Source organism: Poromitra crassiceps (genome assembly GCF_964638095.1).
Source record: "Poromitra crassiceps genome assembly, chromosome: 10".
NCBI lineage: Eukaryota > Metazoa > Chordata > Actinopteri > Beryciformes > Melamphaidae > Poromitra > Poromitra crassiceps.
This window is the reverse complement of record NC_139631.1, coordinates 26569382-26584416: the sequence shown is the minus strand read 5'-3', so window position 1 is coordinate 26584416 and position 15035 is coordinate 26569382. Positions and strand designations below refer to the sequence as shown.

At 43.6% G+C, this 15035-nt stretch overlaps 1 protein-coding gene across 1 annotated transcript; it reads right to left on the bottom strand.

The window, feature by feature from the left end:
• Positions 1 to 2240: 2240 nt before the first annotated feature.
• On the bottom strand, positions 2241 to 14295 carry LOC310783080 (arrestin domain-containing protein 3-like). Its single transcript, XM_083643868.1, has 6 exons — positions 14016 to 14295; positions 13680 to 13737; positions 13148 to 13295; positions 5710 to 5806; positions 4263 to 4519; positions 2241 to 4117 (listed from the first exon to the last, which is right to left on the bottom strand). Exons 1-6 carry the CDS (start codon positions 14269 to 14271, stop codon positions 3536 to 3538), a joined length of 1398 nt encoding a protein of 465 aa, XP_083499994.1. The 5' UTR covers positions 14272 to 14295; the 3' UTR covers positions 2241 to 3535.
• Between the last annotated feature and the right edge of the window lie 740 nt (positions 14296 to 15035).

Genomic DNA, 15035 nt, shown 5'->3' with positions numbered 1-15035 from the left:
ACATAAGTCTTTAGCCTATTTTTTAAAGGTAGCCAGAGTTGGAGCACTGGAATCTACCGGAAGTTTATTCCAGCTATGTGTAGCATAATAACTGAATGCGGCTTCACCATGTTTTGTTTTACCATTTAGCAAACCAGTTCCTGATGACCTAAGACAGGAGTGACCAAACTTTTTTGAATGGGGCCAGATTAGATCATGTGAAAATACTGGGGGGCCAGCTGCTTCTCCCATCATATGGGGGTTATAAAAAAATAAATCACAAACAATGCAATTGTACAGTACTCCAAGGATTTTGTTTACCATCTGAAAACATTAGTTCTGCCTGCGTTGTTCCTACTTGGTGCTTATCTACAAACTGTATGATAGTGCTGTCGTGGTTAGGTGAACAGAAACAAATTGAATTGAACTTAACCAATACTGTGGGGAGGGCCACATATAGTAGTATATTTTGAGAGACAACCACAACGCGAGGGCCACCTAAAATCTGTGCGCAATTGGCCCCCGGGCCGGACTTTGGACATGCCTAACCTAAGACGTCTAGTGTCTAGGGTTTGTAGTGTGGTGGAAGCAAGTAAGAGATGTATTTTTGCTCCAAACCATTAAGTGATTTGTAGACAAATAACAGTATTTTGAACTCTTTGAAGTTTGAATTCTAGACACACTGGCAGCCAATGCAGAGACTTCAGAACTGGAGAAATACGTTCACCCTGCCTTCTTAGTCTTTGTTAGAACTCTGGCAGCAGCATTCTGATTGAGCTGTATAGCTGCCTACAGTAAGTGCTTTTTTGGTAAGGCCTGAAATAAGAGGTATAGTCTAACCCAGTGATTCCCAACCAGGGGTACATGTACCCCTTGGGGTACTTGAGCAGCTTGCAGGGGGTACATGGAAAGAGTGGGGATTACCATTTATTTCCAAAATGATAAAAACAATATTCCAATTCATTTCATGGGCCCGTTTCTAAAATGATATCTGCGCGTGTCTGGTCAGTGTTGGTAAAAACGGAAGACTTTTTTAATCCACCAGAATTGTATTATAAAGGGGAGTCATTCAAATTATTTTCATTTAATAATCAGTTGTGCTAGATACGTTTAATATGAGTTTAATAGAACAGATTTAGGAGAATCATCGACATGCATGAGTGAGGGGGTACTATTGGCATGGCAAAACAGCTCAAGGGGTACATAAGCCAAAAAAGGTTGGGAAACACTGGTAACCTACTAGAAATGAACGCATGATGATGAATTAGTTTTTCTAGGTCTTGTTTGGACATGTATCCTCTAATTCTTGCTATATATTTAAGATAAAGCCTTTGTTGTGCATGCAGACATTTTGTTCAGCTCCATTCCTTTTCTTCTCCGGTTCCTTTTGCACTTATATCCAGGGCTTTCAATTCCTGATGATGCCTAGATACTAGCCCCACACAGTCGATGACCATCCCATTCCCATCTATCTCCAACTTTTTCTTCCACAAATGTTCCAACCTCATGTGGCTTCTTGATATCTAAGCTGCCATGTTAAGTTATACAGGTAGCAGGTTGGCAATCATGATATATTTTTTCCAACAGCAGCCTATTAGAATAGGTCTAACATTACATGCCACTACATGTCTACATGTTATGCTGAATAGGCCTATAATATTTCATTATTTGAATCTTGTTGCAGGATAGGATACATTTAGAAATCTAATTGAACAGGGTTTTGTTCGGCAAAACTGATACAAAAAAGTGCCTTGAACCAAGTTTGTCCCCCTCACTTATGAAATGAAGACTGACATTAAATTGTTTTTCTCAAAAGACCTACTCATTATGAAAATTCGTATTTTACATCTGGGTGTTAACAATACTGTATGGGTTTCTGTGTAATTTGGTCCAGATACAACGACAGTGTTTGGTAATCAGGGTCATAACTTTTTCTGCCGCAGGCGCAGCACAAGCTAAACCTTGCGAGGCAGCTGGATTGGCACGAGAGGCTGCTCTGCGGTGAAAGTGCATTACTGACGGGCGACGGCATGATCTAGTTTTGTGGTCCAAGTCCAAGGAACTATGTCGAATTCAGAGTGAGTTTATATTCCAATATTTTTTCAGTCTTGGTAACTGAGGCATTCCAGGCGCTAAATAAGAGAACCTGATAAGGTCAGTCACTTTGATAATACTGATATTATCTCTGGCCCCATAGAAGAGTTGACAAACAAGAATGCAGATGTCAAGCAATTCAAACTTTATTACAACAGAAGCTCTCACAATGTGTGACATATATAGGTCTGATTCTTCTTTTTATGAGCCCATGCACGGTCTTTAACATTTCCAGGTTCTATTATGTTATATTATTAATAGCCTAATCCCCCTGCTAGATTAGATGACATTTACACAGTTAGAGGAACCAGTGAAGGTTTGTATACCTATAAATTAACAACAACAACAACAATAACAATAATAATAATAAATATCATAAAATTCCTATAGGGACCTATAGTGTTTCTGTGGTCCTCATCCTTCTAGTGAGATTTTCTTTTGGATTTTGGCATACAGTCGTAGCATACATTGACATTTGCAAACACCCCCACCTTTTGAGGTGGGGGTGGGGGACTTTTGGGACTTTTGAGCCCATGTAGCGATGGAGGGGCGAGGCAACCTGCAAGGGTGGAGGAGCGGAGGGAACGAAACGAGGTTTGGAACCTGACCATAGATTGCAGATAGGGAGGAGCAGTCTGGTGTCCTGCCCTGTAGGGGGCAGTCTGGTGTCCTGCCCTGTAGGCGAGTACCAATGTCTTGAATTTGATGCATGCCGAGATGGGAAGCCAGTGAAGGAACCGGAAGAGGGGAGGGACGTGAGGGAATTTAGGTTGGTTGAACACCAGACAGGCTGCAGCATTCTGAATGAGCTGCAACGGTCTGATTGTAACAGATTTTATTAGCCTATGTATAATTACACTATATCTGTTATTTGTTATTTTAAGTTAAATACCTGTCAGTTTTCTTCTACCTCCTCCACCTCTGCTGTCATATAATTGTCGCATTTCTTGTAATGTTGCTCCTCCTTCTCCGTACCCCAAAAACGTCCTGCCTACCCTCTTCCATTCTGTTCTGTGCTCTGATGGGAGAGGATTGTGGTGGAGAATTATTGCAGAGTGGAGGATAATTTATTACGCTACAGGCATAGCCTGTGATGTCACGTTGAAGGCTGGGTTTACCCAGGCTAGCCTCTGCGTCCCATTTCCAGGACCGCAGCCTCCGCCGGTATGTGGATGACAGACTTCCGGGGAACTCGTGCAGACTTGCCAAAAATGCTCATAAACAGCTTAAATGTGGGGAAATGGGGAACAAAAAATCAGTTTGGTCGGTCCCTGCCTATGCCATTGCTCAATGCCCATGTGCAGTTTCAGATTGATTGGCCAACTTGTTGGGGAGATACTGTAAATGCATGTGGACGGGCAGACAGAGTTTTGTTTTCCTCCTTCTATAGTAGGATAGTAGGACATTCATATACATTCAGTAGTAGGATTCATATCACACTAGTTATGTAGCATACATTCTCTTACTTTGCATCAGGCCCAGTGGGAGACTTTTCAGTGGCAGGCGGGGGGAACATGGACATGTAAGATGGAGGTCCTTCCCCCAGTTGAGACAGGAAGTCTGTATTCATCATTTCTGCAGAAGGAGGCAGGTTGAATGTAGGGGTTGCACCAAATATAGGCAGAGCAGTTGGGGGTGGTTGAAAAGCTGTGGCTTCAGGGGGAGGGTGTTGCATTGGAGAGAACGACGAAGGTGAAAACCGAGAAGGATACGGAGAGGCCTCCTGGGGCATTGGGTTATTGTAACCCCCTGCCAACAAAGGCGGCTGAGCGGCTGCTGGGTACATGGCTGGGGGACCTGGATACATGGGTGAGTTAGCGGAGTATGTAGGTTGTTGAGATGGATACCCTGGGGCTGCTGGGAATCCATAAGCACCTGGACCTGAGGGTAGAGGGAAGTCGCTCTTGTTTGGGCCCCCAACAGGCCCAGGTGGGTAGGGCCCCACAGCTCCACCAGGCTGAAGCACAGAAGAAAAGCCAGGAGGAACGATGACCAGCGGAAACCTGACCTGTGGATCTGAAGCAAAGCTGATGTCCAAAGACACCTGGGAAACAGATGCACATTCAGATAGTTTTTTTTAACGCATGGTATATCTAATTTGTCAAAAAGTCAGCAAAAACGGAAAATCTCACTGGATTACCCGTTTACCATGCTTTACCACTAACTACTACCGTTATGCCATCTCATACCTTTAGTTCGTGTTCCACTGAGATCATCTCACAATTCTGGATGGTCTGGGTCACATCAGCAGGAAGCTGGATCGCACAGTTGATTGTTTTCTCTGTGTTGGATACGATACAATCCCCAACACCTTTGCTGAGAACATTCTCTGAATACTTGATATGGCCATGGGCACGGTACACCACTTTCTGCTTTATAGTGAATTTGGGTGTCATGTCTTTGGATGAGGAGTTTTTGACATTTACAACACAAGTCACTGTTTCACCTGTCAGAAGCAGAACATAACATAATGTTAATTCTAAGTCTAACCCTATCATAACTACATGAGAAAGTACAGTGAGTGCCAAGATGTTTAGACATTTAATCACCAGAAAGTCCATTTAAAACCCAATTTAAACTCCACCCATTTAGTAGGCTACTCCATGCATGTTAAAACAAAATCATGAAGTATTTGCAAATACTGTACTATTGGACCCATGTGTGGAAATAACACAGTGACTATGATCAAGTGTAGCCTTTTAATTGGCTTTCATTTGAAGATACTTCAGACTAATTGAACAGACAGTTCAGGTTGGACAGATTAAAGCCCCTAAACTGTAAGTGCAATATGTGTTTTGTATTTTCCTAATATTTGCATGCTTGTTTGTGCAAATTACAAAACAAAACAAGACAACTAAGTTGCAAACTGTAGAATAGATAATTACTGAATGGGTTGTGTAGTCTTCCATTGTAAGTCCGCTGTAACAGACTGACGGGGGGATCCCCCCCGACCGCCTTTTTTATTTATTTTTTACATTTGTGCCTTTCTGCACATCTCTGACAATTCAGCTGTGACTATGCATGGCTTGGAATTACCAAGACAGTATGGACTAGATGATTTGGGCAAATCAGTACAAGTACACATGTTATGGTTCACACTATGAACTAGCATGCTCTGATAACAGCTTCAAGATTAGCACGTGATGTGCAGCAGTTTTTCACCTTAATAATGTTTCCGACACAGTCATTGTAAGTCACTTCACATTCATATTTTTTAACTACACATGCAAAATATCTAAACATTAATATCCAATATAGTCATTATGTCATTTTATATCCAAAGTATTTTGAGTACATAGCTAAAAAATGAATAAATCATCTGTGCTTATTATTTTGCATCGCCCTATCTGATGACCTCACAGACCATCACTGACAGTACAGCCAGGCATTTGCTTTCCATCTTGTAGGGATACTTTGGGCAGTAAAGTTCAGAGCTGATGTTGGATATGACAACCATTGAATTATAATGACAATATTATGGTTGTATGTACACCCAAGTAGTTATTTTTTTCCACTATGACAACCATTTTTTCCAATAGTTTTACATATTTGACTTTGGCAGAAGATCCCCTTCCTCAGTTGAGAATTGAACATACCACCAAGTCTGAAGTGTTTTGTGTTTTGTGGTGATGTTACCTGGGGCATACGCCATCCTGTCAACAATTGCATTCATGTGTACTTGTCCTGTTGAGAACATCCCCATCTCTTTATCCGTTGAGCCAGCTTGAGGAGACTAGAATGTGATCAAAGGGACAACCAGTAATTTAGATGGTCAAGAGACAAGACATTATAGAGACACTACATGAAATAGGCCACGCCCATCATAGGGGAAAGCTCGCAATTCACTTCCATACACCAGCGTCATTTTCCTTGAATTAAACATGGCTAAAAGCTGTTGTGTGGTGTGCTGCGCAGACAACAAATGTAAAAAAAATCACCAATTAAAGTTTTTTTTGTTCCCCCCCGAGCAAAACAAGGAAGCTGTTGAGAAGAAAAATGTGGATCTAGCCAGTTCCTCTTTATATACAGTCAATGGTTCCTCTCTATAAAACAGACGAGTTGCGTTGGTTGCGTTCATGTGATGGGTCTCAGGGTATTTTGCGCTGTATTGACTGCCAGGAGGCTACACAGGGTACAAAAGTAATGTGACATCTCACTGACTTGTTATCTAATGATATGATAGTTAACTTTGCATCAATCCACTTTAACAGCAATGTCACGTCAGTCACTCAAACTAGGCTGAAAAGCATACTGTAGCCTATTTGTATGTAATTCAGATTTTTAAATATGAAGTGAAATTATTAAATATCAATATATATTATCGTATGTGGTGAATCACCAGGTGGTGATTAAATCAAGCAACGTTACTGGTAAATCTCGAAGTATTTCACGTCAGGCCACTGTGTGGGATAATTTATTATCCAGCTTTATTGTCGTAACATTATTTTAACATTTTTTCCATGATACATTCTCCTGTCTGACCGAGGCAGTGTGCTGAAATAATTATTTGACAGATTTGTCTACTTGAGAACAGGAAAAACCTTGTCAGACTGTCCATATCTGATCAGAGTTCCTCCACCGCTTTTGCCTGTGAACTAGCGATCCAGTTTCCTCATCAGTGGGCGTGGGTTTCCAACTGTGACGTGCTCCGCAGTGTCTCTATGACAGAAGTGTTACAGTTCTTACAGTTGGAGTTGCATCTTGTTGATGTAACTGCAACTTCTACAAATTCATTGACAAAACTGAACTCATATTTAGCTCCTGGTCTATCTTAAAACAGAGGTGATTTTTTTTATACATATATTTGATTGATCTCTGAGAGGTGGAGAAAGTCGATTTCCACTCTGGTTGGGGCCCAGAATCAGCTAGTCATGGAGCAGTAATATATTGCTAAGTATGGCCACAAAGGGGATCAAACCCTGCTCGCTGGAAGGGGGGGCAATTCACTAATCACATAACCATCTTGTTTTTAAGTCCATCCTCTCACTTGAACCCTTATCAGTAGGTATTTAGCCAGGTGAAAAGCCAACAAGGATATAGAACACCTGTTGTGTTCACACACAAGTTAAAAGAATGGTATTAATTTAAAATGACTACTGTGGCTGTCAGGGTTTAACACCCTGACAGCCAAAGGGATAAAGGACTTAAGAGTAGTGGTTTGTTTTGCTGAGGGGCACATCATAGCGTTCTCCAGGATTACCTTTTTATTCTTTCTTTCTGTTCTTTTCCTTTGTGTTCTCATGTTTACTTTATTGCTTGTCATGTAATGTGTATTGTTCTTGGACCCCAGGAAGACTAGCGGTCGTCTAGACGTCAGCTAATGGGGCACGGTGGCGCAGTGGTAGTGCTGTCGCCTCACAGCTAGAAGGTCCTGGGTTCGATTCCCGCCTGGGACGCTGTGGGCGCTGAGGGTGTGTCCCCCCCCATGTCTTCAGTGCCCATGCCCAGGTGGGCTATCTCGTCAAAAGGGCCTTTCTGTGTGGAGTTTGCATGGTCTCCCCGTGCTCCCCTGGGGTTCCTCCATACAACATAGACATGGACACCCCCCCCCCCCCCCCAAAAAAAAACTTGCAGAAGATCGTTATCTGACCAGTGACGACAACATTTGAAGTTGGTCCCCGGGCGCTGTACACAAGAAAGCTGCCCACTGCTCCTGGCCTGCCCCTGGAGGAAAGACAACCCTGGATGGGATAAATGCAGAGACTGTGTTTCACCGGCCACCGTCAGCATGGGTGTGTGTGTGGCTGGTGGCATGCATCTGTGGGATTTATTTGTTTTAATAAACAAATAAACCTGCCTGCTTGCTGATTATCTGCCCGCCAAGCCAGTCAAGCCCGTCTTTCCGGATTTCTCCCTCACCTCACCTCACATTAGCCCTAGTCTGGCAGTGCCAGCCGTAGATGATATCTTGATGACGCCGATGGTGGGTCTGACTACGTGAGACTGCCTCAGCCCTAACACCAGCCAGCCTCCATCTCACCATCTCTCCCTGCTCAAGCAAATAACACTTTGTTTACCTGCTTGTCCAGTGTTTGCTTTTGGGTTCACCTGCTCCATCCCACATGACATAACAATTTCATGTACCTCGGAACACTTTTAGACAATCACCTGTGTTTTGACGACAACTGTGATTTATTTTATAGATATACAGAATGTTAGCCAAATGATTTGAGATGAATTATAAGAGCCTCATTGAAATAGAATTGTGATACAATGGCTGCTGGGTTCGGTAATCCCTGTAGTAAGAGTAAGTGTAAACTTATGAGTGGTGAATAGGACTGGGTTAAAAAAAATCGATTCTCCGATTTTTAATCGATTTTTTTTAATCCTTTGATATCGATTCATATGTCCAGAGATCGATTTTTTTATTAAAAAAAAAAAAAGGGATAATAAACATAGGCTATAATATTATAGGCTGTGTGTGGTAGTTGAAAAAAGTTGACGTTTATTTATGTTTGTAGTTGAAACAAAAACATAAATACTGTAGGCTACATAAATGGAAATGTTTGATCATTAATATCTACTTTTAGAAATGATATAGGCTGAAATCAAATCACTGTGCATAATTGTGAAAGTTATTATTATCTTTGAATCATTGACAATGGTGTTAGGTGGTACTTAGACCTGAATTAGCAGTATAGTATTAGTCATCCTAAAAAATAAAAAAAATCCTAATAAATTTTGTTGTAGGTCATGATTTACAGTCCGCATCAACAGGGCTGAATCATTGACAGTGGTGTTAGGTGGTACTTAGACCTAAATTAGCAGTATAGTATTAGTCATCCTAAAAAATAAAAAATAAAATCCTAATAAATTTTGTTTTGACCTAATTTTATTGTTGTCTATAGAGTTAGTTCCACCTCTGCGCAGATTCCCCCGCTCTCTTCTCTCTCTCCCCCTCAGGTGTCCTTCATTGGCCTGACGTACACCCCCGCCGCTGCAGCCCTAGGTCCGGCCGTCATCGCCCTAGCCACCTGTCGTCACTCTAGGCCATCTACCCGCTACTCCTTCTACTGTCTGACACCCCGGGCTCTTCACCACCACCGACCCCTATCCTCATCATCCTGGTCACCTGCCTGCCTAAGGGAAGGGGGGGACCCCCCCCCGGCCTCATCACCTCCAACTCCTATCCTCCCCTCCCCTTAATCACCACCTCCGACTCTTATCCTCTCCTCCCCTCCTCTTAGCTAGTATTCTCTAAACCTACGAACACTTAAAGACTACATTTTCTATTTCCTTTGGACTCTACTTTTTACATTTTCAACTCCCTTCCCTGATTTTAGGATAATTTAAAAACTACATTTTTATATCCCTCTGTTGGACTCTTTTTTACATTTTCAATTTTCTGTTCTCTTGTAAATTTTATTTCCATAATAAACCATTTACAGAGTTTCACTGCCGGAAAACTCTGTACATGGTTTAGCCCGGCATCTCTCGGCCTGTCTCGGAGGGGAGTCCCCGGATGGGGGTCCGCTGCTGGGTCCACTGCCTGGGTGGGCCGGCCCCCCGCGTGGCCTGCTCTCTCAGTTCCCAGTCACTAGCTGGGGGCGGGTCTGGGAGCGGGTCGCGTGGGGGGTGGGTTTACCCAGGCGACCATTGCTGGGCCCCTGTAGCACAACGACCTCACAAGGTTCCTCCTCAGCCAAGCCAAGTCACTGGGGCAATCCATTTGGTGGAAAGGTTTTCTTGCGTTCACTGGGGGTGTGGGGACGCCGCGAGGGCTGCCGGTTGGTTTAGAACAGTTTAGGTAGGCGATAGATTAGCTACAGCCTAAGGCTGACCTGTTAGTGTTCAGGCAAAGATCAGATTAGAGCAGAGTAGGATAGGCCAGATTAGGCTGTAGACTAGCTAGATACTATGTCCCAGTTAGCTCTGGTTAATGCTTAGAGTAGTCAGTTGTCTGATCTTCCTCTCTCTTTCTCTTTCCCCCGCTCCTTTCCCTTCTTCCCCCTCCTGTTCCCCACTCTCCCACATTTCCCACCCCCCCCCCCCGCACCCTCTCCTTCCATGCTCTTCCCTCCCCCGCCGCCCCTTCCCACGTTCCCCCTGCTCTCCCTCCCCTGCACCCTCCCACCTCTCCTTCTCTGTTCTCTCCTCCTCCCTGTCCTCTCCCCTCTCTCACATTCCCCCTGCACTCCTTCCCCTGCACCCCCCCACCTCTCCTTCTCTGCTCTCTCCTCCCCTCTGTCCTCTCGGGGGGGGGGGGGGGAGGAGGGGGCGGAGAGGTCTGTTCCCTCCCCCGCCTCCTCCTCCCGCGTTCCCCCTGCACCCTCCCACCTCTCCTTCTCTGTTCTCTCCTCCTCTCCCCCTGCACTCCTTCCCCTGCACCCTCCCACCTCTCCTTCTCTGTTCTCTCCTCCTCTCTGTCCTCTCTGGGGGGGGGGGGGGGGGGGGGGGATGTGGGACGCTCCCCCTGCTTCTCTACCCTGGCTCTCCCTCCCCTGCACCCCCTTCATGCTCATTCTCTCCCCACCTCCTCCCTCCCCCTGCTCTCTTCTCCCCCACACCTCCCCTCCCTTCCCCTCTCCTGCTCTCTCCTCTTGCTCCTTCCCCACCTCCTATACCCTCCCCACCCCATCACTCTCTCACATTCCCCCTGCTATTCTCCCTTCTCCTGCGCTCTCCTCTGCTCTCCACTCATTCCTATATTTCTATATCATCAATTGTTCAAATGTTATCTTTATTCTGTATATTCTTGTTACTGTTGTGTCAGCTAGAATTAGCTAGACATACTTTCTGTGAAGCCCTCTGAGACATGCTTGTGAATTAGGGCTATATAAATAAACTTGACTTGACTTGACTTGATCTTTATTGACAGATGAAAAGGCTGTTATTTACCCTTTGTCACCACCTGAGCCCTGTACTACGAAACTAGTTTAACAGATCCGCGATAAGTCCCTTTGATCTGGTTTGACTGAACAGGATCAAAGCTATCTAGTTAACTGATACTACGACGCTGGTTTTTTACTAGGTAAGTGGACCTGGGATCTGCCTGTGCACGCGCACGTTTTTCGCTCGTGCACAGGCGCGCGTCCACGCGAAAGAGGTGCGCTAGCCAATCACATTATGAACAGCTGAGTTGATCCACGCCCACACCCATTTCCACACCCATTTCCTCGTTCCATGAAAGCGCAGTGCATGATCAGAGTTTTAGCGGATATTTAATGTATCCGCGATTTAATGTCAGAATGAAAATCCGCGTTGGATAGTCTGCTGAAGGGCTGTCTAAAGCAGCAGCTTGTATTCACATCAGTCATTTGATTTACTTTGATCAGCGATTTCTGTCTGATACACATTGATACAGCAGCAACACATGTAAATGTGTAATCTCAGTCTATACATTTCCACAATCTGTAAGCCTATTTAGACCATAGATTTAGAAACGCATGCTCAATGAATAATGATCTCTATCACTCATGTGTGTGGTTGCACTGATCGAATAATTCATATATAAAATAGCCTAGTATAAAGCCTAATAGCCTACTATAAAAGAGAAAACTGCTGAACTGAATTGAGACGATGCGGGCATAGTTATCATTGATAAAAACTAGCCTATTTTTGCTCATATATTGGCATACAGCCTACAGGACACAGTTCCAGCTGAAAGATGCAAGAATAGCCTGCATATTTAGTATTGGGGCTATCCATATTTATCCCATATCTATATTATATGTATAGGCTTTTCTGGCATGTAGGAGAATATCACCCTCACTCCATTTGAGGGTCCATTCATGATATGCGCCGCGGTGATTAATAGTGATCATATTTCTCCACGCATCGTTGAGCTGTTAAGACATAAAGTGGTAAGTAGGCTTAATTTAATTATGTAGCCTACAGAGCCACAAATGTTTTTCTTGTTATATTCTCAGTTGACTGCAATCTATTTTTCATATGGCGATCTTATATGAACGGTGAGTGACTCCAGAGAGCCGATTATATGGGTCTGTCATGGATTTTGATCTTATCCTCTGAAGCTAACCTGGTCGCGACCAGGTTAGCTTTGCAGCGTCAGTTGCCATGGTGATTGAAAGTTAACTTGCTTTGTAGTACGGCTAAACCAGGTTTAAACTCAAACTTACTCGGATAAGGCATTAAACTAGCTTCGTAGTACAGGCTACAGGTGAGTAAATATACAGTATGTGTAACTAAAACCAAAAAAGGCTGGGAACCCCTGAGTTACATAACTGGACAATCATGTAATTCAGGTTACAGCTCAAAAAACATGTTTTAGTATCACTAACCAAATCGATATTGAAATTAATTGAATCGGAATCTAATCGAATTGGGATTAATCGATTCGGAACCTTGTGAATCGGAATCGAATTGATTCTTGAAATTTGAACCAATACCCAGCCCTAGTGGTGAATAAAGCTCGCAAGATTGAGGGGAAATTACAATCATAGCTCACAGATTCGCATGCGGCCTCCATCCGGAAGAAAGCTGGACAAATGGATGAAATATCTCATCCCCTTCCCTCACATGTGGCGCCCCTCTCTGTCAGGTGCTATAGGATGCTAACTTTACTTACTTTTTACATATGCCTGACACCCCTCCAGGGGTATAGGCCATCAACAAGGGACTTCCAGAGTTCTCTGTCATTTGCGTTCTTTTCTATCTGTTGCAAGGTGTATCCCATTTTCTTGATGTCTGCTTGGAGATCCATATAGGATGCTAGAGCCACTAAAAAAACTCTATAAGGGCTTTTATTCCAGATGCTGTGTAGGCATTCTGGATTCTTATTTTTTAATGCACTATACCAGTGTTTCCCAAACTATGGGTCAGGACTCAATTTGGGTCATGGACCCGTGGGGAGTGGGTCACCAACTGGTCGTCACGGCAACTCATTACCGTATGTTTTTTGGGAGTTTGGGTCCCAGGGAGACACAAAATGTATCTTTTGGGTCCCAAGATGAAAAAGTTTGGGAACCCCTGCACTATTATATAGATTATCTTCTCTTCTTTTTCTCTCTCTTTTATACTTTCACATTGTTATTGTCTTTCATGAAAGTAGAAACAGTGGATCCAGTTGCTATCAAGTGGGTCATATTTACATATGAATAAGTGTCTTACTGACCATCAGCTGACCGAGGTTTGGAATGGACTTGGAGGAAAACTTTATCTCCTTCTCTTTTTTGCTATCCATCCGCCAACTCCTGCACATCCTGGCTTCAAGCTTGTAGACAATCCTTCCATGATAACCCTTGAAGGATGATGGCATATCTCTGTAATGGAAAACCAGCAGACCAATATTTGCCCAGGTGTCCCTATTCCATAAAAATAACATTAATACAGTGTGATGGACTAAATTATTCTCATTGGCTGGATAAATCAATTGATATATGATTGATTGATTGAATTAAATACCTTTGATCTAGATCATAGTGGGGTGCAGTTGATAAAACTTATATCCAGCCCAGCCCTGTGCATCTTACAATTACATTTTGCTCCATCTTTGTACCTATTGGATGCAAAAACCCTATATTGCTTGAACTCCAGTTTGAATGAATAAGTGTTAACTTACAGAAGGTATAGGAGCAAGCATTAGGTCCTCTTTATAAAACATGAAATGAATAATGAAACTGCTAACAACTTGCCATGCCACTTACCCCTGTGGTATGTGAAAGCTGAATTTGTAGACATGGGTCCCTTTGGGAAGTACAGTTTCTGCGAGTGAGATGAATATTATTAGTAGGGCTAGTAGTTCACGTTATTATTAGGCTGGCTACTAGTGATATAGTAACTCCAGCTGGGGAGTCCCCCAGTTACTATAGGCTACTATTATTACCAAACGTGTAACATGACTAATAAATGAATTCCTTTCAAATAATTCAATAAAATTAATAATTAATGATTAGAGAATATTTCAGTGAGAGAGGCTGAGGAAACAGGCCAGAAGCATTCAGTGCAAAAGCAGTACATGCAAAGTATTCTTTGGCGCATACCCTTGGACTCCAATGGGATCAAATACTCTTTCAGTTTGAAATATCGCCTAGCTGCGAAGTATGAACGTGTTTTGTCGTTGTGCCTCTCCGTCCAATGCACATTAGCGTCTCCCTTTGCTTTCACAAAGAGTTTCCCAACTTTGATTTCTTTCTCCAACTCCACTGTCACTCTTCCCGTCAGAGCATCTCCCTGTGAAAACGTCCCCTCTTCATTGACAGCATCGTAAGTCAGCGTGAAGTCCTTAATTGAAGGCATGTCGATGCGAAGCGAAACGATAAATATCCAAATTTCAAATGTTTTCGCTCTGTACACTACAGTATATTATACTGTACTCGACCTGTGTTTACTTGATGTCGGTTTACATAATAAGGTCCGCCCGGGCGGGGTGTGGCTGAAAGGAAGCAGGAAACAACTACAGGTATCCTTGTGCAGGTATCTCTCCATCTCCCTCCCCTCTCTCTCTCCCCCCCACCTCGCTCTCCCCTATCTATCTATTCTAGTCTCCCTCCTCCCATCTCTCTCGCGCGCTCTCTATCTCTCTCCCTCCCTTCTCTCTCTCACGCGCGCGCTCCCCTATCTCTCTACCCCCCCCCCCCCCATCTCTCTCTTTCCCTCCATCTCTCCCCTCTCTCTCCAAGCGGCAGTACCAACAATGGATGTAGCAGTAGCAGACAAACCCGAAAAAAACTGTTCACTCTGACACACGCACGCATGGATGTATGGTCGCATGGACGACGGACCATGGTTGTACGCTATTAAAAGAACACGCGCCTGCCAGCAGTGCACACAACTTATTGGGTCAAGGGTCAAGAGGTAAAACGTCACGCTAAAATATCCAGGAAGTCACACAAAAAAAGCAGCGGACAACTGATTATTTACTCAAACCAAAATGTAAGTTGAGTTGTTCTGCATTTGTTTTGATAACCAACCAATGTTTTAAAATAAATTGGCCGTATGTGAGACACCTCTGGCTTAGCCCCGTTAGAACTCTTTCGGTTAGGCTATGCTACCCTACCTAC

Coding starts and splice junctions, on each gene's coding strand:
- LOC310783080 (XM_083643868.1), bottom strand. CDS start 14,271: ATGCCTTCAATTAAGGACTTCACGCTGACTTACGATGCTGTCAATGAA. Junction 5,807..13,147: donor CAAACCTCGGTCAGCTGATG/GTCAGTAAGACA, acceptor ATCACATTCTAG/TCTCCTCAAGCTGGCTCAAC. Junction 4,118..4,262: donor CAGTGGAACACGAACTAAAG/GTATGAGATGGC, acceptor TCTGTTTCCCAG/GTGTCTTTGGACATCAGCTT.